Genomic DNA, 26950 nt, shown 5'->3' with positions numbered 1-26950 from the left:
TGAAGATGCACATCCACAATTGATCAGTTTAGTCTGTAGTGTAGGAGTACTCTTTGATCCCTCACTGGTGCTGAATTCTAACATAGCAGCATCCAAGAGTAATGCTTTCTACCATCTCCGTCTGGCTAGGAAACTTCATCCCATCCTGGCCAACTAAGACCTAGCCTCAGTTATTCATGCTTTCCCCTCTCGTCTGGAGTGCAGCAATGCAATATATCTGGGCATGAACCTTCAGCACTTAGAAAACTCCAGTTAGTACCGAATGCTATAGCGCATCTCCTCAAAATCACAGGCTACCTGGAACATCTCAGACCTGTCATTGACTCTATATTGGCTTCATATAAAATCTTGAATCAAGTTCAAGGTCTTCAAAGCATTCCATGGTCTGGGTCCAGATTACCCAAAAGATCTCCTAAAGCTCTGGGATGAAGACCATGATGGACAACTCTGCTCCTCTGGCCCAGTGGAACTCTCAACAGTAAGAGTAAAGCTCGTCTGCGTGAGACTGAATTTTCTCCCAGGGTGATCCAAGACTGGAATGAACTCCCCCAGAAACTAAGGAAGATCACAAATCTCACCAATCCACTCCAATTCCAAGGCACATTTCTTTGACTTTGCTTCTCTAATATAAACACGTAGCACCAGGTATATTTTTATTAAAAATAAATAAAGACACACATTATCTAAACAGGGCACTTCACTGCAAGTGCTTCTCCCTCTGGAGAGAGGATGAGAGAACAAACAACATGTGACAGATGTGTAGCCATGTGGCTTAATGCACTACTGAAAGGTGTTCTGATACTACGGTGATGAGTGCTGTATAAAAACCTATATAGAAAGGAAACCCTCCCTATAAATACTGAGCCTTTTCTTTTCCTTCTCCCTGATGAGACTCATAAACTTTAATGTCAAGAGGGACCATTGTGATAATCTATTCTGACCTCTGCACACCACAGAACCTCACCCACCAACTGCTGTAATATACCCATAACCTCTGTCTGAGTTACTGAAGTCTTACTGCAACTCGCTCCCCAAACTACCTCAACCTGATTCTCCCTCTTCCTCATTGCCAGTTCTCCCCAAGGCCCACTGATTGCTGCCAGACTGGTTTCTCCACTTACACAGGGGTCTTCCCTGACCTCCCTGGTCTGGTTGAAAACTAGTAGTTGCGAGATGATCAGCTGGAAGGGCATATCTCCAGGAATTAATAATGGTTTCTGGTAGTGGGGAGGAGAGCAGGTCTTGTTCTCGAAAACAGTTCTGACCTGCTTTAACAGTTTCTGTTACTGTAACCCTCTTTAAACTAGACTAACGTAGACTAGCTAACCCAGCAAACCCTGCACTCTGCCTTTGAAATAGCCATTTTCCAGCCACCTGGAAACGGGTCTGTTTTCTAACAGTTAAATTAGAAACACAAAGGGCTGGATTCACAAACAGGTTATGTGACATTCCTGCAGGCATTCTTTACACTTGCACTAAAAAAACCTCACTTTAAGAAAACACTGTTGCTGGGCAGGTCTGGCTCCAACTCTGCTCTTTTCTACCTGTAATTTGATGTGCAATGTTCAAGGAAGAATTGTAGAAACCATGGCAACACTACATTGCGACATGCACATTTAAAACACACACATACATCCTTTTGACAGGAAACTGACAAACTTTTCTAGAACTGTTGCTTTAAAGAATTACTTACAGTTTCCTCTGCCAAAGAGCTACTTGCTCTGAAGTTTCCTGGGAGTTAACGTCTGTGTCAGGGCTTTTTTTTTATTTCTGTCTTACAATAATGATCCCTGCCCCTCCTTTTCTCTCCCCCCCCCAAAAAAAACCTTCCTCAGCATGTGGGGAGGCTACCAATATAAATAATTTATTATATGATTAAAAAAAAATAAATCAATGTGGCCAATTCAATCAAGGTGGAAGTGGCCTATTTTCAATAGTTGACAAGAAGGGGTGAATTAGCACTGACTCCCTCCCCCCCCACACTTGGTAAGGCAACTCCCATCTTTTCATGTGCTGTAATATATATACTGCCTACTGTATTTTTCACTCCATGCATCGGATGAAGTGGGTTTTAGCCCACGAAAGCTTATGCCCAGATAAATTTGTTAGTCTCTAAGGTGCCACAAGGACTCCTCGTTGTTTTTTGCTTATACGGACTAACACGGCTACCCCTCTGAAACCTATTCTAAGGTGCCATGTTTAAAGTTCTATTACACAAAATAGATTTGTTTAAAAAAAAATAAAAATAAAGGCAGCCATGTCTGTAATGAATTTGCTTTGGTATTTTGAAGAAATAAACTAAAATGTCAGGGATATTTATTTTTAGAAAGTTGTTTCTGCCCATGCAGAGTAATCGTTTTTATTAAAGAGTTTTGACTATGAAAAAGTTTTAAATTAAAAAAAATCCAATTATATGCTAAATCACTAAAACATTTTTGACACTTTGTCAATTTCAGCTTATAAATGTACAAATTGTATAATATGCTTACATTTGATAATGTGTTTTTTTAATAGTTTAAATGCATATTTATATATTAAAGAGCTTTGAATGGGTAGGCGTCCTTAAAAACTATTGAATAAATGATACACATTTGTAATACCTTTAATCTAAATATTTACACAGTTTGAGAATTTTGCTGAAAGGCTATGTGATTTTCTCAGTTTCAGCTAAGTATTTAGTAACAATGATTCAGCTAGTCTCAGCAGAAGATTTGTTAATTCAATATGTTCCTGATATTTGTGTTCAAGCCACAGAATGTATTTCCATAAAATACTTTTTCCCAATATGATCATGAGCTGTGAAAGAGACTCCATGTGTTGTAAGGGCCAACAATTCTAAATATTTTTGTATTCTAAATCTATCACTTTGATGCTGGTTGCAAAATGGAGAAGGATTATAGGCAGAGCAATTTTAAGAAAATACTAACAAATTTTGGGCCCATGTGACTCCTAGTGATCATTTGGATCCACCCAGGCAGATGTGATTACAAGAACAGGACCAAAGACAGTAAAAATCAAAATAAAACTCTGTTCAAACCTTCTCCCAGACTTGGCTTCTTCTAGGGGTCAGCCCACATTCTAAATCCTCTCTTTTTTTAATATAGGTGAAGTTACAAATCATCTCCCTCAGTAATTCAGCAGAACCAATTTAACTATTTTCCCAGCAGGACTAACACCTGCTGACAGAGTGGAGTGTTTCAGGCAAAGACTGCCAGCCTCTGACATATTTCAGTATACATTTATTTCTTTCCTTCCTGTAGTATTTAGGACACAGTTTTAGTTCTTAAATAGCAAATCATTATAAAAAAGAACACAATTTTTAAATGCTTTAATTATGATTGACTAAGGGAATGAATTGCTTTGTGCTACAGCTCTTCAAAATCAGCTTATGCTGCATGTAAAAGTTCACATATTAAAAGTTTAAATTAATTTTATGAAATAAAGTGAGCACTGTTGATTAATTTATTTCTATAAAATGCTGGTCTTCTCTGTGTCTTCCGTAATATTTGCACCTCATTGTGTCATCATGCATTTATACAGTCCTTAATAGTAGAAAAATAATATTCTTCAAGTATGTATCAGTGTGAATCCCACTGTATGTATTTATGCACCTGGTGTGTGAGAAAACAGAGTTTCTTTGAATAATAGTGTCTGTCGGGGGCCACTCATGCCCTCTGTGCCTCCTCATGCCCCCATATGAGGGCATAAAGGGCAGTGTGGCTCCCTCAGTTCCTTCTTACCACCCATAGCAAAAAGATGGAACCTGGCAGTGTCTGACCTGCGAATTTTAGCTTTGGCTAAACCTTCTTGAAGATTCTCTAAATATAATATCTAATATCTTCAGAAGTCTCCTGATTACCTTGATTTTTCAACTGCTGTGCTCATTTAGGCCTCTCTTGACTAACAACTAGATTCCTCCCTCACCTCCCAAGCACTCCCTGTACAATACTTCTTAACATGGCAGTCTCAAAAACTGCAGGCTTTAAGCCGTATCCATCCTGCTTAACTAATTTGACTAATTTCCTTAAAAGTAAGTGCCTCATCTGTCTAGGAGAGTCACACATAATGACATATGCTCAGTAGGCCTGTCATTCTCTGCTGGGATGCATAAGTCACAAGACGAGAGGCTGAAACTCTGTCTTCTGGAACGATCCATGAAGGTCTCCTTGAACCTTGAGGAGATGAGCTCCAAGGTATCCTGCTAATGGACAAGCCAGTGTTTATCCAGCACCCTGTCTACCAGACAAGCTACACTGAATACCAATGCAGAGAAAATGGAGCCGAGAATGTGCCAGGCACTAGCACTAAAGCTGATCCCAATATCCCTTGCATTGAATTGGGCACTAATATCTCCATTGTCGACGTCTGACACAAGGGACCACTCTGAATCGGACACCAAAAGGGACTGCTCCAGGTAGAGCTTGGACGTAAAGACAGACATTGCAAATCCTTTGGAGGGAAATCCACCAGGCCCGCTTAGTTTCAAGGGCTAAAGAGGAGGAGTATCCTAAAATGCAAAAGACCGTGCCAGCACTGATCTTGGCTCCAGTGGTGCACCCCTTGGTGTTGATGTGAAACACAGAATAAGCCTGGGGAGAACTGGAACAGTCATTGGTGCCAAAGCACCTGCTAGTGCCAGTACAGACTCTGGAACTGAGAGCACCACACACTTCGGCAGCATCCCGAAGGAAATCTATTCCTCACCATCGGCAGAGCAAAAGTTCTCCCTATCTTCAAATAGAAAATCTTCTCCAGGGAGGTCACTGGTCAACACCATGGAAAGGTCTATCAGCTTTCCCTGCAGGCCTGCACCACCACTGATTCATAAGGAAGGGCACTGGACTAGCCAGCACCTGGTGAACAAATTGTACTTGTTATGCTGACAAGGCCTAAATAGGGTTACTGGGGCCCACCAGCCAGTCTTTGCCAAACTTGAGGAAGGGGTCACTGTACCTATCAGCATCTCTTGCCAGACCACATATGCCAAAATATCATGAGGAATCGGATCTGGGGGCAGAGCAATATCAACGCTCTGTATCACCACCAAAATACCAGTAGAGTTCAGGGGAAGAGGGTTCTATTCCTAGTATTTCCTCATTCCAAAGAAGAAAGGGGGTCTTCATGCTATTAAGGGGACTCTATGAATACATTTGTTGCCTCAGGCTCAACATAGTAGCAATTGCTTCCATCGCTCCATCTCTCTGAGCTCAAGACTGGCTCATAGGTCTGTACTTGCAGTATGCATACTTCCATATAGCTATTCATCTGCCCCCCAGAAGAATCTAAGATGCACAGTGAGGCCCAACCATTTAATCAGAGAGGATCCTACCCTTCAGATTCTTCTTTGCAGTAAGAGTCTTCACAAAATACTTTGCAGTAGTGGCAACACATTTAAGGAGGCAGGGAATCCATGTCTACCTGTACCTTGATGATTGGCTCATCAGAATCAGTTCCCCACAGGAGATTGCAACAGCTTTGGGATACATCCTTTCCCTGTTCTCTCAACTAAGAATCCTTGTGAAGAAATCCTCCCTTGAACCATGGGAGATGATAGAGTTTATAGGTGTTTTGATCAGTTCCACATCAGCCAGAGCCTGCCTACCAGAAGACCAATTCCAGTTTCTCCAGTGGGTGGCAAACACCCTAAAATTGAACCCCCAAAATGGTGCACACATGAACTCTTTGGCTATAGGTTTGTGTGCATGTACATGACACTGTTTGCCAGACTTCACCTCCAGTCATTATAGCTGTGGCTGAGGTCCATGTACTCCCTGTCCAGACATCACATGAACAGGAGGGCCACTGTCCTGCCTCTGGTCCTACAAGGGATCCCTCGGTGCTAAGACCCAGTGAACATGTGGGAAGGGGTTCCCTTCTTTGTTCCTTCCCCAACTGACACTTCCCACACACATTGCAGGAACAGCCTGGGTGCCCATCTGAGCCATTTGCAGGTGCAAGGGACATGGTCTCGGTATGATGTAAATTTTGTATATGAATGTCCTGGAGCTGAGAGCTATCAGACTAGCCTGTAGAGCATTCCTGCCTGTTCTGCAGAACACCACAATGCAAATCCTGACTGACAACACGTCCACTATGCACTATATACATACCAAACAATGAGGTGCCTGATCATCCCATCTCTGCCAGGAAGCCATCTGACTCCGAATGTTGTGTCCCCCAACACAAGATTACCCAGCTTGCTATATACCTACCAAGGGTCAGCAATGATCTGGCAGACTTCTTAACCAGGCATGCAATGACCAGCCACAAATGGTCACTGTAGGATCTATCATGGAGCCATTATTCCATCAATGGGGGGACCCTGTGATAGATTGTTTTGGCACAAAAGATAACACCAAATGATCAAACTTCTGCTTAAGAGAAGGTGAGAGTCTTAGCTCATTACAGCTGTTTTTTCTTCCTTTTGGTGGTCTTGAGGGATGCTATATGCTTTTCCACTGATTCCCGTAATCCCCAGGATAAATATCCAAGATCAGGTGAGACAAATTTGCGGTCATCCTAATAGCCCCTGACTGGCTAAAGCAGTATTGGCTGTCAAACAAGATACAGATGTCCATGCAGCCTCCCCATTCCTCTGAGCCTGCCTGGACATAATATCTTAGAATCAAGATCAGAACTTGCACCCAGACCTGCAGTTGTTGCAATGATAGCTTGGATACTGGTTGGGTGAGCACTGCTGATAAGATACTGGTCCCTGAAGGTTAAGAAAATCCTCATCCAAAGCAGGAAATCTTCCACCAGGAAGATTTACTTCCTCCTAATGGAAAAGATTTTCCATCTGGGTATTCCAAAATAATATGGACCCAGTAGAGGTACAGGTACCGAAGTTCCTTGACTATACACAGCTACTAAAAAAGCTGGACATTTTAACTCTTTCAAGGTCCACCTACCAGCAATATCAGTATGTACACCCTGGTACAGTTATAGTCTATCTTCTTGCATCCTATGGTATTGAAATTCCTTAAGGGCCTGCTTCATGCCTACCCTCCAGCTAGAGACCCTACTCCTTTGTGGCATCTCTGTCATCCTCCTGCAACTCACAGAACCTCCCTTTTAACCACTGTTGGATTACTCAGTACACCATGCAATCATGGTCTTTCTGGTGGCCATCACTTCAACCCCAGCGAGTCAGAGAGCCTCCACGCCCTCATGGGTAGTGTGGCCTACACATCATTCTGTAGGGACAAGTTGGTGTTGAGACCACATCCCAAGTTTATCCTTAAGGTAGTCTGAATCCTTCACCTAAACCAATCAATTGCCTTGCCAGTCTTCTTCCTGAAGTCACACTCTGGATGTTGCCAGGGCTTTGATGCATTACCTTAAAAGACCAACACTTCCTATCTTCCCGCCTCTTTGTGGCCATTTCCAGCCCATTTAAGGGCCAAACCATCTGATCACAGAGAATCTCCAAATGGATCTCAAAGTGCATTTCCACTTGCTGTCAACTGGCTGGCAAGCCTCATTGACGCACACTCCACTAGGGCAGGGGTTCTCAACCTTTTTCTTTCTGAGTTCCCCCCAACATGCTATAAAAACTCCACGGCCCACCTGTGCCGCAATAACTGGTTTTCTACATATAAAAACTAGGGCGGCATTAGGGGGTAGCAAGCAGGGCAATTGCCTGGGGGCCTCCCATGAAGCTACATTGCTCAGGCTTCAGCTTTAACCCTGGGTGGCAGGGCTCAGGGACTTCAGCCCCATGCAGTGGGACTTCAGCTTTCTGCCCTGGGCCCCAGCAAGTCTAATGCTGGCCCTTCTTGGAGGCCCCCCTGAAACCTGCTTGAGGCCCCCTTGGGGGCCGCGGACCCCTGGTTGAGAACTACTGCACTAGGGCATAGGCTGAATCTACCACCTGCTTCAGGAACATTCCAGTCTCTGAGATCTGTGTGGCTGCAATGTGGAGTAACCCACTGGGTTTTTTTGTTAAACATTATTGCATTGACATAGCAGCCAGGGCAGATACCAAGTTCAGGAGGCAGTGCTACAGTCATTGTTTGACTGATATAACTGGAACGCCTCATTCCCACCATACAGAGAGGACACTGACAGTCTCTAAAAAGAATACCTACAGTAATTGTGGCTCTTTGAGATGTTGTTGTCAATGTGGATCCCATAACTTATCTTACATCCCTGGTTGTCAGAGTCCTCAGCAACATGGGCTTTGAATTGTGAGGGAACTGATAGAGGCTGATGGCTCTCCTGCCCTTTATGCCCTTGTATGGGAACATGAGGCAGCACAGGGTATATGCATTGTCCCAAAGGACACCGTTATTCAAAGAAATTCCAGCTCTGCATGCATAAGGCACATGTGAACCAACAGCGGGATCCACACTGATCAGTGTCTTGAAAAACCACAGTTACTGGAGGGGAAGTAACATTCTTTTCTTGCACCAGATGATCTGTCTTGAAATGTTTTCTGTGTGAGGTTTTCTTTCACAGTAAGACTGGGCTAAAATATGACATATGAGAAATCATTAATCAGGCACTTTAGAATCCTAAATTTAATCTAAATCCAGTTACTTATTTTTGTAGTGGTTTATAACTTTACCTATATACATTTCTATATTTGTTCCAGGTGAAAGACCATTCAAATGTCCCTTTGAAGGCTGTGGAAGGTCGTTCACAACATCCAATATTAGAAAAGTTCACATCAGGACGCATACTGGTGAAAGACCCTATTACTGTACAGAACCAGGATGTGGGAGAGCATTTGCCAGTGCAACCAATTACAAGAACCATGTGAGAATACATACAGGTACGTGAGTGACATTTTGTTTGAAGAGCAATTTGCTTTTTTAGCTGCTGTGATTTTCTCCTTGGTGGACCGATTATTGCTGCACATCAGAACTGGGATAGAAAGTTTCTTATAGTGATGTGTCATGGTTTTTGTTATTTTATTTAACCCTTTTCTCCCCTTTGACCAGCGACAAATGGTCACTGTAGGGTCTATCATGGAGCCATTATTCCATCAATGGGGGACCCCTGTGATAGACTGGTTTGCCCCAGAAGACCACACCAAATGACCAAACTTCTGCTTAAGAGGAGGTGTGATTTTTCTCATCCTGCTCTCAATACAGTTGTATCTAGGGCCTAACCCAAAGCCATTTGAAGACAGTGGAAAGATTTCCATAGAATCATAGAATATCAAGGTTGGAAGAGACCTCAGGAAGCCATCTAGTCCAACCCCCTGCTCAAAGCAGGACCAATTCCCAACTAAATCATCCCAGCCAGGGCTTCCAAAGGGCTTTGGATCAAACCCTTAGTCTGTGAGGCTCGCCTTTATTTTTAAGTAATGTAAAGCACAAACTTCAGTCTGTTGTTGGCTGTTCCTGGAATTTTTCTCTCTTGGACCACTCTCTCCCTGCCCTTATTTCCCCCTCCCTTGCGGAAAGAATCAACATCTGCTGCTGCTCTTTGAGAGATATCCCTGTGGGTGCTCCACTCCAGGTGTTGGTGCATCTCTGCGCCTTCACTCAGGTTTTTACAGCAGTACTCGCATGGGCCATGCACGCGAGGTGCTTGCTTCACATAAGAAACATAAGAAAGGCCGTACCGGGTCAGACCAAAGGTCCATTTAGCCCAGTATCCTGTCTACTGACAGTGGCCAATGCCAGGTGCCACAGAGGGAATGAACCTAACAGGCAATGATCAAGTGATCTCTCTCCTGCCATCCATCTCCACCCTCTGACAGACAGAGGATAGGGACACCATTCCTTCCCCGTCCTGGCTAATAGCCATTAATGGACTTAACCACCATGAATTTATCCAGTTCTCTTTTAAACTCTGTTATAGTCCTAGCCTTCACAACCTCCTCAGGCAAGGAGTTCCACAAGTTGACTGTGCGCTGCGTGAAGAAGAACTTCCTTTTATTTGTTTTAAACCTGCTGCCTATTAATTTCATTTGATGATCCCAGGTTCTTCTATTATGGGAATAAGTAAATAACTTTTCCTTATTCACTTTCTCCACATCTCTCATGATTTTATATACCTCTATCATATCCCCCCTTAGTCTCCTCTTTTCCAAGCTGAAGAGTCCTAGCCTCTTTAATCTCTCCTCATATGGGACCCGCTCCAAACCCTTAATCATTTTAGTTGCCCTTTTCTGAACCTTTTCTAGTGCCAGTATATCTTTTTTGAGATGAGGAGACCTCATCTGTATGCAGTATTCGAGATGAGGGCGTACCATCGATTTATATAAGGGCAATAATATATTCTCAGTCTTATTCTCTATCCCCTTTTTAATGATTCCTAACATCCTGTTTGCTTTTTTGACTGCCTCTGCACGCTGCGTGGACATTTTCAGAGAACTATCCACGATGACTCCAAGATCTTTTTCCTGACTTGTTGTAGCTAAATTAGCCCCCATCATATTGTATGTATAGTTGGGGTTATTTTTTCCAATGTGCATTACTTTACATTTATCCACATTAAATTTCATTTGCCATTTTGTTGCCCAATCACTTAGTTTTGTGAGATCTTTTTGAAGTTCTTCACAGTCTGCTTTGGTCTTAACTATCTTGAGCAGTTTAGTATCATCTGCAAACTTTGCCACCTCACTGTTTACCCCTTTCTCACGCACCAACTGTGCCTCAATAGTGCGCATGTGGCCCAGGCTCCTCAGTTCCTTCTCTACCGTCCGCGGCCTGAGACTGAGCTCAGCAGTCTCACTCAATTATTTTTCACTTAAGATAGTTGTTTATGCAGTTTACCTAGTTTTTTTTAGTCAGTCAAGTTTCATTTCTCCCTTCATCTCCAAAAAAAAATAAAATTCCTTCCCAGTTTTTGCAGTCAGTTAGTTAGACAGTTTATACCAGAGGTGGGCAAACTATGGCTCGCGGGCCGGATCCGGCCCCTCAGGGCTTTGGATCCGGCCCGCGGGATTGCCCTCTGTGGCGCCGTGGGCCCCGCACCGCTCTCAGAAGCGGCCGGCACCACTTCCCTGCGGCCCCCGGGTGGGGGGGCAGAGGGCTCTGTGCGTTCCCCTTGCCTCCAAGCAGTGCCCCCCACAGCTCCCATTGGCCGGGAACCAGGGCCGGGTCCAGGGTTTTTGCCACTCCAAGCAGCTCCCCCACCCCGAAAAGCCGCAATTGCAATCTGTGGCACTTATGCTGCAACTCTACCGCCGCAGCTTCATTCTTCGGTGGCAATTCGGCAGCAGGTCCTTCAAGCCGAGAGGCACCCGCCGCCGAAGAGCCGGATGTGCCGCCCCCTTCCATGTGCCACCCCAAGCACCAGCTTGCTACACTGGTGCCTGGAGCCGGCCCTGCCGGGAACGGGGAACAGCGGCCAATGGGAGCTTCGGGAGAGGTTCCTGGAGGTGCGGCAAGGGCAGTGCACGCGGAGCCCTCTGCCCCCTCTCTCCCAGGGGCCGCAGCGCTTCCTGGAGCGGCGCGGGACCGGGGACAGGGAAGGCATGCAGGGAGCCTGCCCTGGCCCCGGTGCGCACCACTGCCACCCCAGCGCTGCTTTAGGTAAGCTGCGCTGGGCTGGAGCCAGAACCCCTCCTGCACCCCGCCCCCCAACTCCCTGCCCTAAGCCCCCTGCCTGCACCTTGCACCCCTCCTGCATCCCAACCCCCTGCCCTGAGCTTCTTGCTGCACCCCTGTGCATCAACCCCCTGCCCTGAGCCCCTTGCCGCACCCTGCACCTCTGCTCACTTCCCTGAGCCTCTTCATACACCCCGCATCCCTCCTCTGCCCCAATCCCTTGCCCTGAGCCCCTTCCTGCACATCGCACCCCAGCCCCCTGCCCCGACCCTACATACAATTTCCCCACCCAGATGTGGCCCTTGGCCCAAAAAGTTTGCCCACCCCTGGTTTATACTATACCTGGCTCACTATGTTTTAAGAGATGCACTACGTGCAGAGAGGCCATCCCTATCTCTGATGGTCATTCTCAGTTTGTTCTCTGTTTGGGGGAGACCCACATCCCCCAAAAATGTGCCCACTTAAGTAAACTGAAGACTAGGGCATGAAAGGATAGAGCCCTGAAGCTCAAGTTAATTCTAATGAAGTCCCTCAGACCTGCCTCTGACCCAAATCAGGAGTCCTACTCGAGATACAGCCCTCCTAAGTCCACTAAGGACAAGAAAACAGCAAAAAAATGGCCAGCTTCATCACCTCACAGAGACCAGCAGGCATCCAAACGGTCTCCGGCCAGGTCTGTTTCGTCAGTGCTCACCGCTCCACGGTTCAGCGCATACGATGCTCTGGGGACCTCCAGCACTGTCTGTACCCCAGCTGCTGCCGGTACGCACCACTCCGGTGCCGAGGCTATGGGCTTAAAGTTGCCTGCGTCTTCTAATATGGCACCACACCGCTATAGTGCAAAGGACTCGGTGCCAACTCAGCTGAGCCTGCTCGTGCCACACACAAGGACGGTTGCAGTCCCAGCACCGACACCTCAACCACCTATTACTCCGCATACGGCGCTGCACCAATCAGCACTGGCCGACACTGCGGCACTGCTGGTGCACCCAGCGCGATATATTCCAGCTCCTTCTACCTCTGCACTACAATTTATTCATTCCCGCAATTTGCTAATTTCGCCAACTCCAGATTCCCCACTGCTTGGTACCGATCTCTCACTGGAAAAGTCGGCGCGGCACCGACAGCTGTCCCCTGTACCTTCTCACTTTTCTAGTGATAAGGACGATGAAGTGGAGGGAGTTTTTTCACCACACAATTCCTCTCTCCTTCACACTTCCGCTAGCATGGGACCAAGGAGACGGAGGCCCTCATATTCCAGGGACTTACCACCCTGGTATGGACACCTGTGGATGGGACCACCCATGCTCTTCCTCGGACAATGGCATTACTGGAACCCATGGGTGTCCTACAGCAGGCACCACAGTAGCCAGCACAGCCCACACAAAGGCGACACTAGATCTCCTCCTGTACTTGTGCACGCTTCGACGACGGATGAACAGGAGCAACCGGCAATGGTGCACGCAGACGAGGAAGCACCTGAATCCTCTCCAAATAATACTAATTCGTTCACCTCACTGGACAAGGCTATTATGCCCCTCCCCCCCCCCCACAACAGCAGATGATTTTACTCATTTTCAGGACCTCTTCAAAAGAATGGCTAATGAGCTCAAGATCATTCTAGAGGAGATATTGGAGACTCAGCATGAGCTGATCAACCTCCTCTAAGATCGCCCTACCCATTAATGGAGCCATTATGGACCTGTCAAGAATATCGGGCAAACCCCAGCCACCATACCCCCTACCTGCAAAAGAGCAGACTGGAAATACTATATCCCCTCCAGGAACTCAGAATTCCTTTTCACGCACTCAGCACCAAATTCACTGGTAGTAGAAACAGCCAACCAATTGAACAAACAGCAGCATTTCCTGTCTACTCTCTCTGACAAGGACAGCAAAAGAATGGACCTACTCGGTAGCAAAGTTTATGCATCATATACGCTACAATTTAGAGTCGCAAACTACGCGGCCCTACTGGCCAAATATGATCACAGAAATTACAGGAAACTCGTGGATTTTATTAATGACATCCCAGAGGACAAGAGACAACAATTCAAAGCAGTAGTCTCTGAAGGACAGATTATTTCCCGCACGGCATTGCAGGCTGTCCTCAATGCTGCAGACACAGCTGCCAGGTCCACCGCGATGGCCGTAGTGATGCGTTGGGCTTCATGGTTTACCTCTTTTTCTTTCCCACGCAAGATACAAAACACCATGGAGAATCTCCCCTTCGATGGCGAGAAATTATTTGCAGCAAAAACCAACGAGGTACGGCACACCATGAAGGATTCCAGAGCGACACTCAGATCCCTAGGCATCCATACACCGGCAACTAGAAGAAGATAATACAGGTATCAGCCTTACCCAACGCCCACAAAACCTGGCCTACACACAGCAACAACCGAGGCCATATGACCACCAGAAGCAACACTGCCAGAGACCCAGGCATCAACGCCGCCGCCTTATAACATCGGCACCGTCCCAACCCCCTCTACCTAATAAGCAGATTTAAAGCCTTGGTCGAGGGTATAGACGACCTCCCACCCACTCCAGCACTTATACTTCTCATCCAATCTTTTGGTCACCATTTGCTCCCATTCTGCCACAACTGGCGAGCCATCACTACAGACAGATGGGCCCTAGAGGCCATCCAATTGCGCTATTCCATCCCCTTCCTGTCCATACCCCCCACCCATCGTCCACCCTGTCCCTCTTCAGGGACCCCTCTCATGAGGTGCCAGATCTTCTACAAATAGGAGCAGTGGAGATGGTGCCCAATTAGTACAGGGGAAAGGATTTTTATTCCCACTCCTTTTTAACAGAAAAGAAAAGTGGGGGATGGCGACCCATTCTCAACCTCAGGTGACTCAACAAATTTGTCAAAAAGAAAAAATTCAAAATGGTTACCCTCACAACTGTAATTCCAGTGCTGGAGCAGGGAGATTGGTTTGCAGCCCTTGACCTGCAGGATGCTTATTTTCATGTAACTAAACACCCTGCCCAGAGGCGTTTTCTCAGATTTGTCATGGGCTCAAATCACTAGGTTCTGCCCTTTGGCCTCTCAACAGCACCCCACGTCTTTTTTCCAAGATTCTCGTGGTGGCACCAGCACACCTACGGAAAAAAGGGCTTCTAATTTTTTCTTACCTGGACGATTGCCTGCTCAAGGCACAGACTCTTGAGGGGGCCATCCAAGTCACACAGATGCCCATCGACTGCTTCCAGGGTCTTGGCCTACAAATAAACAAAAACAAATCCACATTAACTCCCATTCAGCGACTAGAGTTCATAGGCACTCTCCTCGATTCCATAACCGGACTTGCATATCTCCCATCTGACAGATTCAGTACCATAAAGAATCTTGCCGCCAAGTTGCAAAACAGCCTGCAGGTAATTGTCCAGGATTGTCAGCAACTTCTCGGCCTCTTGCACTTTTGTGGTCAAGAATGCATCCCTCTACATGCGGTGCCTGCAGAGTTGGATGATTACTATCTACAAACCGAATGTGCATGGCCTAAACATACTTCTATCCATACCTACCAAAGTCAGGGACTCACTCACATGGTGGACTTGTCCACACAACTTCTGCTTTGGAGTCCCATTCGTGCAGGAGTTCCCCTCCATTATAATTACCATGGATGCTTCCCTCACGGTTTGGGGAGCACACATGGTACACCACACCACTCATGGACTCTGGTCGCCTACAGAAGCCTCACTACACATAAATCTTTTAGCGCTCCAAGTGGTCCGCAATGCCTGCCTCCAATTTCTCCCATACATCCAGAATCAACATATCAGACTCATGACCGACAACATCGCCTGCATGTTTTATATAAACAGACAAGGGGGAGCTCGATCCCACTCGTTCTGCATGGAGGCTATGAAACTTTGAAATTGGTGCCTCCAACACAGTATCCAAATTTCAGCCTCCTACATACCTGGTTCACTAAACACCATTGTGGATGAGCTCAGCAGATCTTTTCCCGTAGATCACGAATGGGAGATAAATGATACAACATATTCAAAATATGGGGCTACCCGCGACTGGATCTTTTTGCAACTGTAACCAACAATAATGCCCGAAATTCTGTTCCAGAGCGGGCCTAGGAAAGCACTCAATGGGAGACACGTTCATCATCAAATGGAACGACAGTTTCCTATATGCATTCCCCCTGATACCAGTTCTTCATAGGGTATTGCAAAAAAGGTGAGCGGAGAGGGCCAGGGTCATACTAATAACCCCTACGTGGCCCAGACAGGCATGGTACCTGTTTTTAAAGAGGATGTCAGTTTGCCTGCCGATTCCACTTCCTCCCCCCCTTCCGAACCTTTTATCACAATGCAGGGATCAACTACACCACCCCAGTGTAACAATGCTGTGCCTCAAAGCATGGCTCCTCAATGGCTCTCTAATGAGGAACTAGACCGCTCTTAACGTGTACAAAGAGTACTATTACATAGGTGGTATATGTGGATTTTGTTCTGTTATCTCCATAAATGGACTAGGTTTATTCACTGGTGCTCCGCCAAGTAAACCGCTCCTGCTTCCGCCCCTCTTTCACTAATGCTAGACTATCTGGGCTCTCGTTTAGCTCCATAAAGGTACATCTAATGGCAATTATGGCGGTTCACAATAAGACCGGCGCCACTACTCACTTTGCCCACCCCATCACAACGCGGTTCCTCAAGGGCCTCCAGACGCTATACCTGGACGTTAGACCACCCACTCAACCCTGGGACCTGCACTTGGTCCTCATATCTGTGATGCACCATTCATTTGAGCCGCTTGCAACATGCTGCCTCCTACATCTATCCATGAAAACTGCATTTTTAGTTGCCATTACATCTGCCAGATGTATAGGAGAACTTGTAGCGCTTATGGCTGAACCACTGTACACTATATTTTTTAAGGACTAAGTGACGCTCCGAACACATCCTAAATTTCTCCCGAAGGTGCATTCCTCCTTCCACCTCAATGAATCTATCACTGTACCAGTCTTCTTTCCTAAACCGCATGCGAACGCTTTTGAATCAGCAGTGCATGCACTCGACGTGCGCAGAGCATTGTCCTTTTATTTCGATAGGACTAAGCCATTTAGGGCTTCCCCTAAACTTTTCATTTCAATCGCAGAACGATCCAGAGGCAAATCCATCTCTACCCAGAGAATATCCAATTAGATAGCAGACTGCATCCGCCTGTGCTTCCAACTAAAGAAAATAAACCTCCAGCTTCTGTTAGAGCACACTCCACCAGCTCTGTGTCAACATCTTGGCATTCTTACGTAACGTTCCCCTCTCGGATATTTGCAAAGCCGCCACCTGGGCTTCAGAGCATACCTTTGCTTAACACTATGCTCTTACTCAGGATCCCCTGATCGACATTCAAATGGGCTGAGGTGTGCTGTCTACAGTTTTCGTATCAGATCCGAAGTCCCTACTTCCTTAAGAGATGCTGCTTTTCAGTCACATGGAGTGGAACACCCACAGAGACATCTCTCGAAGGAGAGGAGGTTACTCACCTGTGCAGTAACTGACGTTGTTCAAGATGAGTGTCCCTGGGTGCTCCACTACCCACCCTCCTCCCCTCTACTTTGGAGCGGTCTCCGTTGTAGAGAAGGAACTGAGGAGCCCGGGCTGCGCATGCTATTGAGAGACAGTCGGCGCATGAGGTAGGCACCGCTAGGGCCAGTGCAAGGAAGTTTCGCACCCTAGGCGAAACTTCCATCTTGCGCCCGCTCCGCCCCCCCCCCTCCCCCACCCTGAGACGTCCCCACCACGGCACCTCCCCCAGCGCCGGGGAGCCGTGCAGCAGCTCCCCACCCCAGCTCACCTCTGCTCTGCCTCCTCCCTGAGCACGCTGCCCCTGCTCTAATTCTCCTCCCCTCCCAGGCTTGTGGCACCAAAGAGCTGATTGGCGCGAGAAGTGGAGCAGCAACGGCGTGCTCGGGGAGGGGGCGTAGCAGAGGTGAACTGGGGTGGGGAGCCCTGTGGCAGCTCCCCCCCCCAGCTCACCTCTGCTCTGCCTCCTCCCCGAGCATGCCGCCCCTGCTCTAATGCTCCTGTCCTCCCAGGCTTGCAGCGCCAAACAGCTGATGGGCGCCGCAAGCCTGGGAGGTGGGAGAAGTGGAGCGGCCACTGCGCTGGGAGAGGAAGTCTGAGCCGCACGTGTCAGCGCGCCGCTAGCAGCCCAGCCTGGGAATGCTGTAAAAAAAAAAAAAAATTGGAGGCACCGTTTTTTGGTGCCCCCAAATCTTGGCGCCCTAGGCAACCGCCTACTTTGCCGTATTGGTAGCACCGGCCCTGGCACCGCGCATGTGCGGGACCGTGTGAGTACTGCTGTAAAAAACTCCCAGCAAAGGCGCAGGGGCGCACCAACACCTGGAGTGGAGCACTCATCTCGAAGAACGTCAGTTATTGCACAGGTGAATAACCTCCTCTTCTGGACCTAACAGGATCCACCTGGTCTAACTGCTAGGCTGAATCAGCAGAAGTAACACTGCATCCATGTGCAGGGTCCTACAGACCTGTAGCCATGATTTTTTGTATCCTCCTCTTTTTCATTGTTAGCAGGGATGAATAAATCTCCTGGAGTTGAAGATTTTGTATACCTCTTGAACTGATTTTTGGGTTTGAGTGTGTGTTATATTGATTTTAAGTGAAGAATGTCACTTCTATTTAGCTTCAATCATTTATATATATATATAAATCCCATAAAATTCCTATAGAGCTAAAGAGACTGAGGTTTGGGACTCTAACTTACCAGACCAAATAACACATTTCATCTTTGAAGGAGGATAAGTGCAGAACTTTGTATGAAGTCAGGGGGGCAGCTAATGTAAAGAGTTAGGGCAGAATTGTGAATACTGTGGCAAAGTGAGGGCTATATTGGCATCTTGCCAGGAGCTTGGAGAGCCATGTGTTATTTTCAGATAGTGGAGCAGATTGCAGCTTCCTTCATCTTTAGTATGAATATCTGGCACATGAAAATTAGGAGATCCAGCATGCATGGTCTTTCTTGATCTGAATAGCCTCCTCAGACAGCACGGTAGGGCCAGCCTATTGTAGCAGCACATCGGTATTAAAGAGGACAGCCATGCATTGCATTGTGGCCATTGCTGCGTTAGGAAAGGAAGTTGGAGAACGCATGACTGATCTGGGTGGTAGTAAAACTGTGTCATTAAATGTCTGTGTAAGTGGCAGGATATTTATTGTCAGGGTTTTCCTGCATATCCTGGTTATAATTTTCTTCATCCCTTTTGTCTTTCCCTGTAGGTGAGAAGCCCTATGTCTGCACGGTTCCTGGCTGTGACAAACGTTTCACAGAATATTCCAGTTTATACAAACACCATGTTGTACATACTCATTCCAAACCATACAACTGCAATCACTGTGGGAAAACATACAAGCAGATTTCCACACTTGCTATGCACAAGCGGACAGCGCACAACGACACAGAGCCAATTGAAGAAGAGCAGGAAGCTTTCTTTGAGCCGCCTCCAGGTTTGTGTTTGGTATTCCCAGTCTCTGATTTTCCTCCCATAGTAGCAAAATAAAAGATTGCATCCAGCACACACTTATGACTATCAGTATTCCACAGAGTCAGGGGAATTAAAAGACAGGTGTGATATTTTCTTCAGTAATACTTTGCACTAACTAGCACCTTTTATCTGAGAGTACTAAAGTGCTTTACAAACACTAAGTAAACCTCAAAATAGCCGTGTGAGGCACAATAGGTAGATATTACTATATCCATCTTCTAGATGAGTAATCAGGCACTGAGAGAGTAAGTGACTTGGTCATAAAACAAGTCAGTGGCAAAGCTGAGAATAAAACAGAGAAACAGCCTTCCTGTGCTCTAACCACTAGGTCACTCCGTCTATGAATATCATATTGAAGCAGGCCCGAAAATAGACAAAATGTTTATATTACATCCTAAAGGATTCTTCTAAGTATATAAAACACCATGCGTGAGAGTCTGTGCTCTGATCTTAAAGCCGCAGCCCTGGAGAAGGGAGGGAAAAAAGTGGCTTCACACTATCTTTGCACCCTCCTGATTTTGAGCTACTTCTGGAACCAAAGTGGCCTTTACAACAGCCTTTCTGGGCTGCCCTGGGGGTTGTGGGGCTGTTGAGAATGCCCACAGTGCTATGCTCTATGGATCTGCCCCCAGCACAGCCCATACAAGATGTCCATTTACTGTTGGCAAGCAGTTTTTCTGTATGTAGGATCACTATGTAGAAAACGGTCTTTATGGTACTTTAGAGACTAAATCCAGTCAGAGTAAAAAGTCAGACTCATTGCAGTATGAAAAAATGCATTTTCTTATTGCAAGAAAACAAACATTTTTTACATTCTTATTTTAGCTGGTGTTGGGGTTGGATATAGGGTAGATGTAAATAAGTGATCTATCCTGACTGGAAAAGCAATTTTACTATTTGTATATGGGAGACTGCAGTGAAACCCCTCTTAAGTAAATTGCCGCATTCTGATTGCTACTTACAAAGCAAAGATTAGAATGGAAGATTTCTATTTGCCAAGGTTAAACATTTATTAAGATAATATACTGTTATATCAGTCCTCACACAATGATGCCACTCTACTCCTCTGCAGTTCAGTGTGTTCGTTAATGAATAATTCTTTTAATGAGCTGCCGATTGTGATTACATCAAACCTTAGTATGTAAAGGTTAATGTTTAATTAAATGAATCACAGTATTGTTTGTCACCCTTTTTAATATTATCTTTGCTTATAAACTATGTAAATATGCCTTGAATACCAAAATGTCTATTTTCTTTTCAATGCACGGGATTTATATGCATTATTCTCCATTTAAAAAATATGTCCCAGACTTAGTAAAACAGTCATTTGGGGCATTTTTATTTGATTTCAATAGCAGTTTCCATTTCCTTCTCTCTCTCTCTCTCTCTCTTCCCCTCCCCTCTTTACAACCCAAAATTTAAAACTTTTTATCCAGAAAGTTGCTTTTTTCTTTTTAGCTTTACTCTTATTACTATTAGTATCTGCAGTATGTAACATATCCTTCTGCCTTCCTTTTATGAAATAGGTCAAGGTGAAGATGTTCTAAAAGGCTCCCAGATAACCTATGTCACAGGTGTAGATGGGGAGGATGTCGTTTCCGCACAAGTTGCTACAGTTACTCAGTCAGGGCTTGGTCAACAAGTTGCATTAATTTCCCAGGATGGGACCCAGCATGTAAGTATTCACCATGGTAAAGAATTTGCTAACAAGAAGATATTCAGAATTAAAGCTATTATTTATCTTCAGATATTCCATTATGCCTACTTACGTTAGAGTTAAAATCCCTGAATAATGGATGTTTGTATGTATTAGGGCCAGGTTTCACATCTGGGTCAGAATAAAAATAAGTTTAAGAATGGGCTTCCTCTGGAATACACAGGTTAGGCCTTTGTTTGTTCTGAGCAGAGTATGAATACAAAGCCTTTTTGGCCTTCACAACATCCCATAGCAACAAATTCCACAGGTTGAATGTGCGTTGTGTGAAGAAGTGCTTCCTTACATCTGTTTTAAACCTGCTGTCTATTATTTGCACCAGGTGACCGTTAGTTTCTGTGTTCTGTGAAGGGGTAAAAAAATCATTTCCCTATTCACTTTCTCCATACCATTCAAGATTTTATAGACCTCTATCATATCCACTCTTAATCATCTCTTTTCCTAAGGTGAATAGTCCCAGTCTTTTTAAACTCTCCTCATATGGAAGCTGTTCCATACCCCAATCATTTTTGTTGTTCCTTTTTCAATTCTAATATATCCTTTTCGAGATGGGGTAACCAGAGCTGCACAAAGTATTCAAGGTTTGGGTGTCTCATGGATTTATATAGTAGCATTATGATATTTTCTCTCTTCTTATCTATCCCCTTCCTAATGGTTCCTAACACTCTGTTCTCTTTTTTGACTGCCACTGCATGTTGAGCAGATGTCTTCGGAGAACTATCCATTAATTTAAAAAAATTAATTAATGGAGATATCCCACCTCCTAGAACTGGTAGGGACCTTGAAAGGTCATCGAGTCCAGCCCCCTGCCTTCACTAGCAGGACCAAGTACTGATTTTGCCCCAGATCCCCAAGTGGCCCCCTCAAGACTTGAACTCACAATCCTGGGTTTAGCAGGCCAATGCTCAAACCACTGAGCTATCCCTCCCCTCCACAGTGACCCCAAGATCTCTTTCTTGCATGGTAACAGCTAATTTAGAACCCATCATTTTGTATGTATAGTTGGGATTACGTTTTCTAGTGTGCAATACTTTGCATTTACCAACATTCTATTTCATCTGCCATTTTGTTGCCCAATCACCCTGTTCAGTGAGATCTCTTTGCAATTCTTCTCAGTCAGCTTTGGACTTAACTACCTCGAGTAACTTTGTATCATCTGGAAATTTTGCCACCTCACTGTTCATCCCTTTTTCCAGATCATTTATGAATCTGTTGAACAGCTCAGGTCCCAGTACAGATCTTTGGGGATCCCACTATTTACCTCTCTCTCTCCATTGTGAAAACTGACCATTTATTCCTATCCTTTGTTTCCTGTCTTTTAACCAGTTACTGGGGATCTTTCCTCTTATACCAGGACAGCTTACTTTGTTTAAGAGCCTTTGGTGAGAGACCTTATCAAAGGCTTTCTGAAAGTCCAAGTATACTATATTGACCAGATCACTCTTATCCACATGCTTGTTGACTCCCTCAAACAATTCTAATAGACTTGTGAGGCACAGTTTCGCTTTACAAAAGCTGTATTGACTCTTCCCCAACATGTTGTGTTTATCTATATGTCTGATAATTCTGTTATTTACTATAGTTTGAACCAATTTGCCTGGTACTGAAATTAGGCTCACTGGCCTGTAATTGCCAGGATCGTCTCTGGAGCCTTTTTTTCAAAATAAATGTTATGTTAGCTACTCTCCAATCATCTGATACGGAGGCTGATTTAAGAGAGAGGTTACATGCCATGGTTAGCAGTTCGGCAATTTGATATTTGAGTTCTTTCAGAACTCTTGGGTTAATGCCATCTGGTCCTGGTGACTTATTACTGTTTGTTTGATCAGTTCCCTCTCTCAGGGTTGGAAGGCCTTAGAAACTTTGCAGGCTCGTTTTGCTCACCCCCACTGCCACACCCCATAATAAGAACTTCTTTGCATAGAGCCTGGTTTCTGAGGCTTCCTGAAATTCCTTAATAAGCTGTTATGATCTCACAGGTCCAGGTTTTACTCTCCTGTATCTGTCCAGACTTCTGACCTTCTGAATGCAGGGGCTTGCCAGCTCTAGGGCTGCTGGACAGTTCCCATCACTACTAACTAAGGCAGGCTTCAGTCACTGCCAAGAGAGGAACAAGAAGTGCACTGATACTACCTCAGCGCACAGATCTCTACAGAAAGTTTGTTTTCATTTAAGTGGTAAATAAGGAACTTAGCTGAAATAGGACCTTGCCATAAGAGGTTCTAAATCTGTTTTATTTCTTGTTTGGGGCCTGCAACACCAACAAGACACATCCTTTTATATTTCAGCAGGGCAAGTAGTTGATATATGTATTTAGATCTGAAAAATACCTCCCAAATATGAATCAAAGATTAAATATACAGTTCTGCCTTAACACTGCAGTAACACTATATTGTAGTGTTTGAGACCATTATTGTAGTGTATTTTTTATGCCCAAAGGCAGGGCCAGCTCCAGCTCAGCAAGCAGGTGCTTGGGGCGGCCAAGGGGAAGGGGCAGCACGTCGGGCTGGTCGGCGGCAATTCGGTGGCGGGTCCTTCTTGGAGGGAAGCATCTGCAGCCGAATTCCCGCCAAAGAAGAAAGCGGTGCGGTGGAGCTGCTGTTGGAGCACTGCCAATCGTGATTGCGATCGCGGCTTTTTTTTTTTCCCCGCCTCTTGGGCGGCAAAAACCCTGGAGCCAGTCCTGCCCAAAGGTGAATGAGTGTGGCAGCCTTAACACAGAAATTCTTTGCACTTGTTCTTATACCTCAACTTGACTTTCGTTTTTGGATTTCTTTTCTGTTTGGTAATGCATATTAGACTGAAAACATAAAATAAATACTTATGTCTTTGAATTCTTAAGAAAAATTACAATGATATTTTATCAGCATGTTCTAAGCCAAATGAAAATGCAGGTGTGTTTGACACTTCTGTTAAGATAAAACAAATGTAAAATGGCATGTTGAGTTCACATCTCCAACACTTTTAGTTATACTGTTCCTCATGCAAGACACTTCTATGGACAGTCTAAATGTCTGAGGTTAATTTGGACATGATCTAATTAAAACAGAACTACTAAGCAGTTCTCTGACTGAAAGAGGATACATGCTGCTGTTACCTATCCATTGCAGTTTAGTTTTATTTCTGTAAACGTGCGTTATGGATTAGGAAACGTCTGAAAGATTGTGGGATAATGGATTCCAGTAAAAGAGCGGGGATGGTGACTCTTTTTGTCCAAGACGGCTTGTGGAAGAAAAGTGGTTTGGAGGAAATGCAGGAACAAGCAGAGCAGGAAGAGTGGTGGTGGCTTTTAGAGTCTATAGCCAGTTTAGCTTAAATGTGATGACTGGATAAAGTAAATTCTTCAATGCTACTGAGAATCAACTGCCTTCTCAAGGATAGTTCTGGCTTGTTGTTCATTGACAAAGAAATTGTGCTACCAGATGGCAGAAGCATATTTTTAAAAACTGTTGTATTTTAAGTTTGTGTTGTCTTTATTTAAACTCTTATTTGGAAACATTTACAAATCTTGGATTGTTGTCTGAAAACACATTGCCATATGACCCAAAGTTAAAACTCATTTAAGATTCAATCAGCAATTAAAATAAACTTGTTTTAATTCAAAAATTACATTGTGTTTCAGGTCAACATCTCTCAGGCTGACATGCAGGCCATTGGAAATACTATTACTATGGTAACACAAGATGGCACCACCATCACAGTCCCTGCCCATGATGCAGTCATTTCTTCTGCAGGAACACATTCTGTTGCAATGGTAACTGCAGAGGGCACTGAAGGACAGCAGGTAAAATATTTTTCTGCATACCTGTGTCTTTTTTTCTAAGATATTTTTAAATATATACACAAAGACACTTGAAGTATTATCTGCTTCACACAAACATATCTGATTAGAGCAAAGCTTTCCATACATGACTATATCATTCCTCTCATAATAACATGTTAATGCATTGTTCTCCACTGCCTTACATGAAAGGATCTCCGAGTTTTATATACATTAATTAGTTGAACCTCAAAACAACCTGTGAATAGTGATGAGAGAACCAATTTACAGATGGGTAAAATAAGGCACAGAAAGGTTGTGACATGCCCAAGTCATACTGCAAACCCGTGACAAAGCTGGGAATAGAATCCAGAACTAGTCCTGGCTCTTAGTCTCCTGCAAATCCCATTAAGGGACAACATTTCCTTAAGCAGAGTAAAAAAGTACTTGGTTTTTGGCAAATTTTGCTGTACTTTTTTGCCTTTAATCTGCAAAACATTAGATTTTTTTTTTTTTTTCAAAAAGATGTATAGAAATTTAGTTATGAAATTCCCTAATCCCTGTTTTTCAGAATGTATTCAAATGTTGTAAAACGATCCCCTATTATATCTGTTTTAAAGGTGTGCTTGCAAATGAGAATATTTATTAATTATTATAGAATTAGGGATCTAATAATCACAAATTAAGCAAATATACTAAACCTATGTGCAAATAATGCAGTCTTCTCTATTTAAATTTTGAAAATATAAAAGCATTTGAGCTTTTCTGTGGTACCTTATTAGGTTGCCAAAGGAGAGATTTAAATTTAAATGTGAATTCAGTCTTGTATTTCTCAGGACTGAAAGAGGTAACATCTGATGATTAGCTCATAGCATCTCCCTTAATTCTGAGTTTTGCTCCTTGAGGATATTAATCTTTTCAGAGGTCAAGACAGATAAGATTGAAGAAGAGCATGAACATGATGATGGTGGTGTTGGTTTATAAAAAAGTTGATCATATTTGTCTGTCTCTTAGATTGCTTTGCTGAATCAAGTTAGAATAGTGAATTGTCCTACGTAGGCCCTGAAGTTAACATTCAACTGAGATTATTGAATCAGATTTTAAATTTCAGTTAGTTTTGATTTTTTCTTTTGCCTTAAAGGTTGCTATAGTGGCTCAAGACTTAGCATTCCATAGTGCCCCATCAGAAATGGGACATCAGCAACATGGGCATCACTTAGTGACTACAGAAACCAGGCCTGTTACATTGTTGGCTACATCCAATGGAACGCAAATTGCAGTGCAGGTAAGATAATCATTTTTATTGAGTGTGTGCCCTGTGTCCAATGGTCTCTGGGCACCTAATGAAATAACTAATAAACTTCTCTCCACACCCCCACCCTCCCCCAAAAATAAAAAAAAAATAAAGGGCAGTCTGGCCCAATACTTAAATAAATAAATAAAAAATACTAGCGTGGATGCAGAAATAACAAACATCCTTATTTCCTTCTTTCAGACATAAAAGTAGCACCCATCAAATTGTAAAATTAATTAAAAATACTGAAGCATATTGAGCCATACCTGGAAAAGTGCCATATTTATACATTTTCATGTATATTGATAGAGTATTCCAGAGGCACAGGCCTTCAGTGAGAAGCCCTGCCATCCATCCTTCAAGATTATATTTTGGGATGGTCAGAAATTCCAAACTCCCTAATTTACATTGCCAGGACTAGATAAAGGGATTGAAATGATTCCCCTGGAAGACTGATTCTATGTTATTTATGGCTTGAAATACCAATAGTGAAACCGCTAATTGAAATCAGTATCTAGATTTGTGCAGGACTGACATCTCCAGAAATCGTATCTTCTGTTTTATGCACGTAACAAGTATAGTTTGGGTAGCAGCAGAGTCAGAAGGAAATAAGGGTGTTTGTTATTTCAGCAGTAAGTATCACAAATAGATGAGGTAAAAGGAAGAGAATGTACCTGGAAATTAAGATTAATATTGGTAAAAAATATTTTAGTAATTAGTAATGCATGGAAAGGAAATACTGAATAAGCCTGTCTTGATTGTTAAGTGGTCATCTTCTGCCAGTTGCTCACCTGATGACTTTACCTTACATGTAAATGCCATTTTCATTGTCAGTTTCATGTAGAATATATTTTGTGATATTTACCTGAGTGTATCAGTGGGATGCTTTGGGGGATCACCCAGACCAGTAATGGGTTGTGTCACTGCCTGCTTTTAATACTGGGTGCTTCTGTGCTGCTCAGCTTTGGCTCAGAGCCCTAACATCAGCAGCCTGCTCACAGCACAATGGCCTCAGCCTGGCTTCCACCACCTGGTTACTCCAACAGCCTTTCCAGTCCCAAGTCTCTCCAAAACCATCCTCCTTGTAGTGTCCAGAGCATCACTGGTCCCTCACAGAAGTTATTATGGTCATTGCCT

The 26950-nt window shown here is 44.3% G+C and overlaps 1 protein-coding gene and 1 long non-coding RNA gene across 3 annotated transcripts in view; one reads left to right on the top strand and one right to left on the bottom strand.

Moving 5' to 3' along the window:
* Positions 1-26950, top strand: part of ZNF143 (zinc finger protein 143) — a 69279-nt gene that overhangs the window by 38202 nt on the left and 4127 nt on the right. Inside the window, exons 11-15 of the mRNA XM_034770038.1 lie at positions 8597-8776; positions 18780-19007; positions 20572-20720; positions 24382-24543; positions 25661-25804. Coding sequence (XP_034625929.1) covers positions 8597-8776; positions 18780-19007; positions 20572-20720; positions 24382-24543; positions 25661-25804 — 863 coding nt within the window. The remainder of the gene's footprint in view (positions 1-8596; positions 8777-18779; positions 19008-20571; positions 20721-24381; positions 24544-25660; positions 25805-26950) is intronic.
* Positions 13505-26950, bottom strand: part of LOC117877189 — a 240668-nt gene continuing 227222 nt past the window's right edge. For both annotated transcript variants that reach the window (XR_004645640.1, XR_004645642.1), the window contains 2 exons: positions 14655-14741; positions 13505-13839 (listed from right to left, as the gene is read on the bottom strand). This is a non-coding gene — a long non-coding RNA (uncharacterized LOC117877189). The remainder of the gene's footprint in view (positions 13840-14654; positions 14742-26950) is intronic.

Source organism: Trachemys scripta, chromosome 4 (genome assembly GCF_013100865.1).
Source record: "Trachemys scripta elegans isolate TJP31775 chromosome 4, CAS_Tse_1.0, whole genome shotgun sequence".
Classification (NCBI taxonomy): Eukaryota; Metazoa; Chordata; order Testudines; family Emydidae; genus Trachemys; species Trachemys scripta.
The sequence above is the reverse complement of the archived record's forward strand: the minus strand, read 5'-3'. Positions and strand labels throughout refer to the sequence as shown.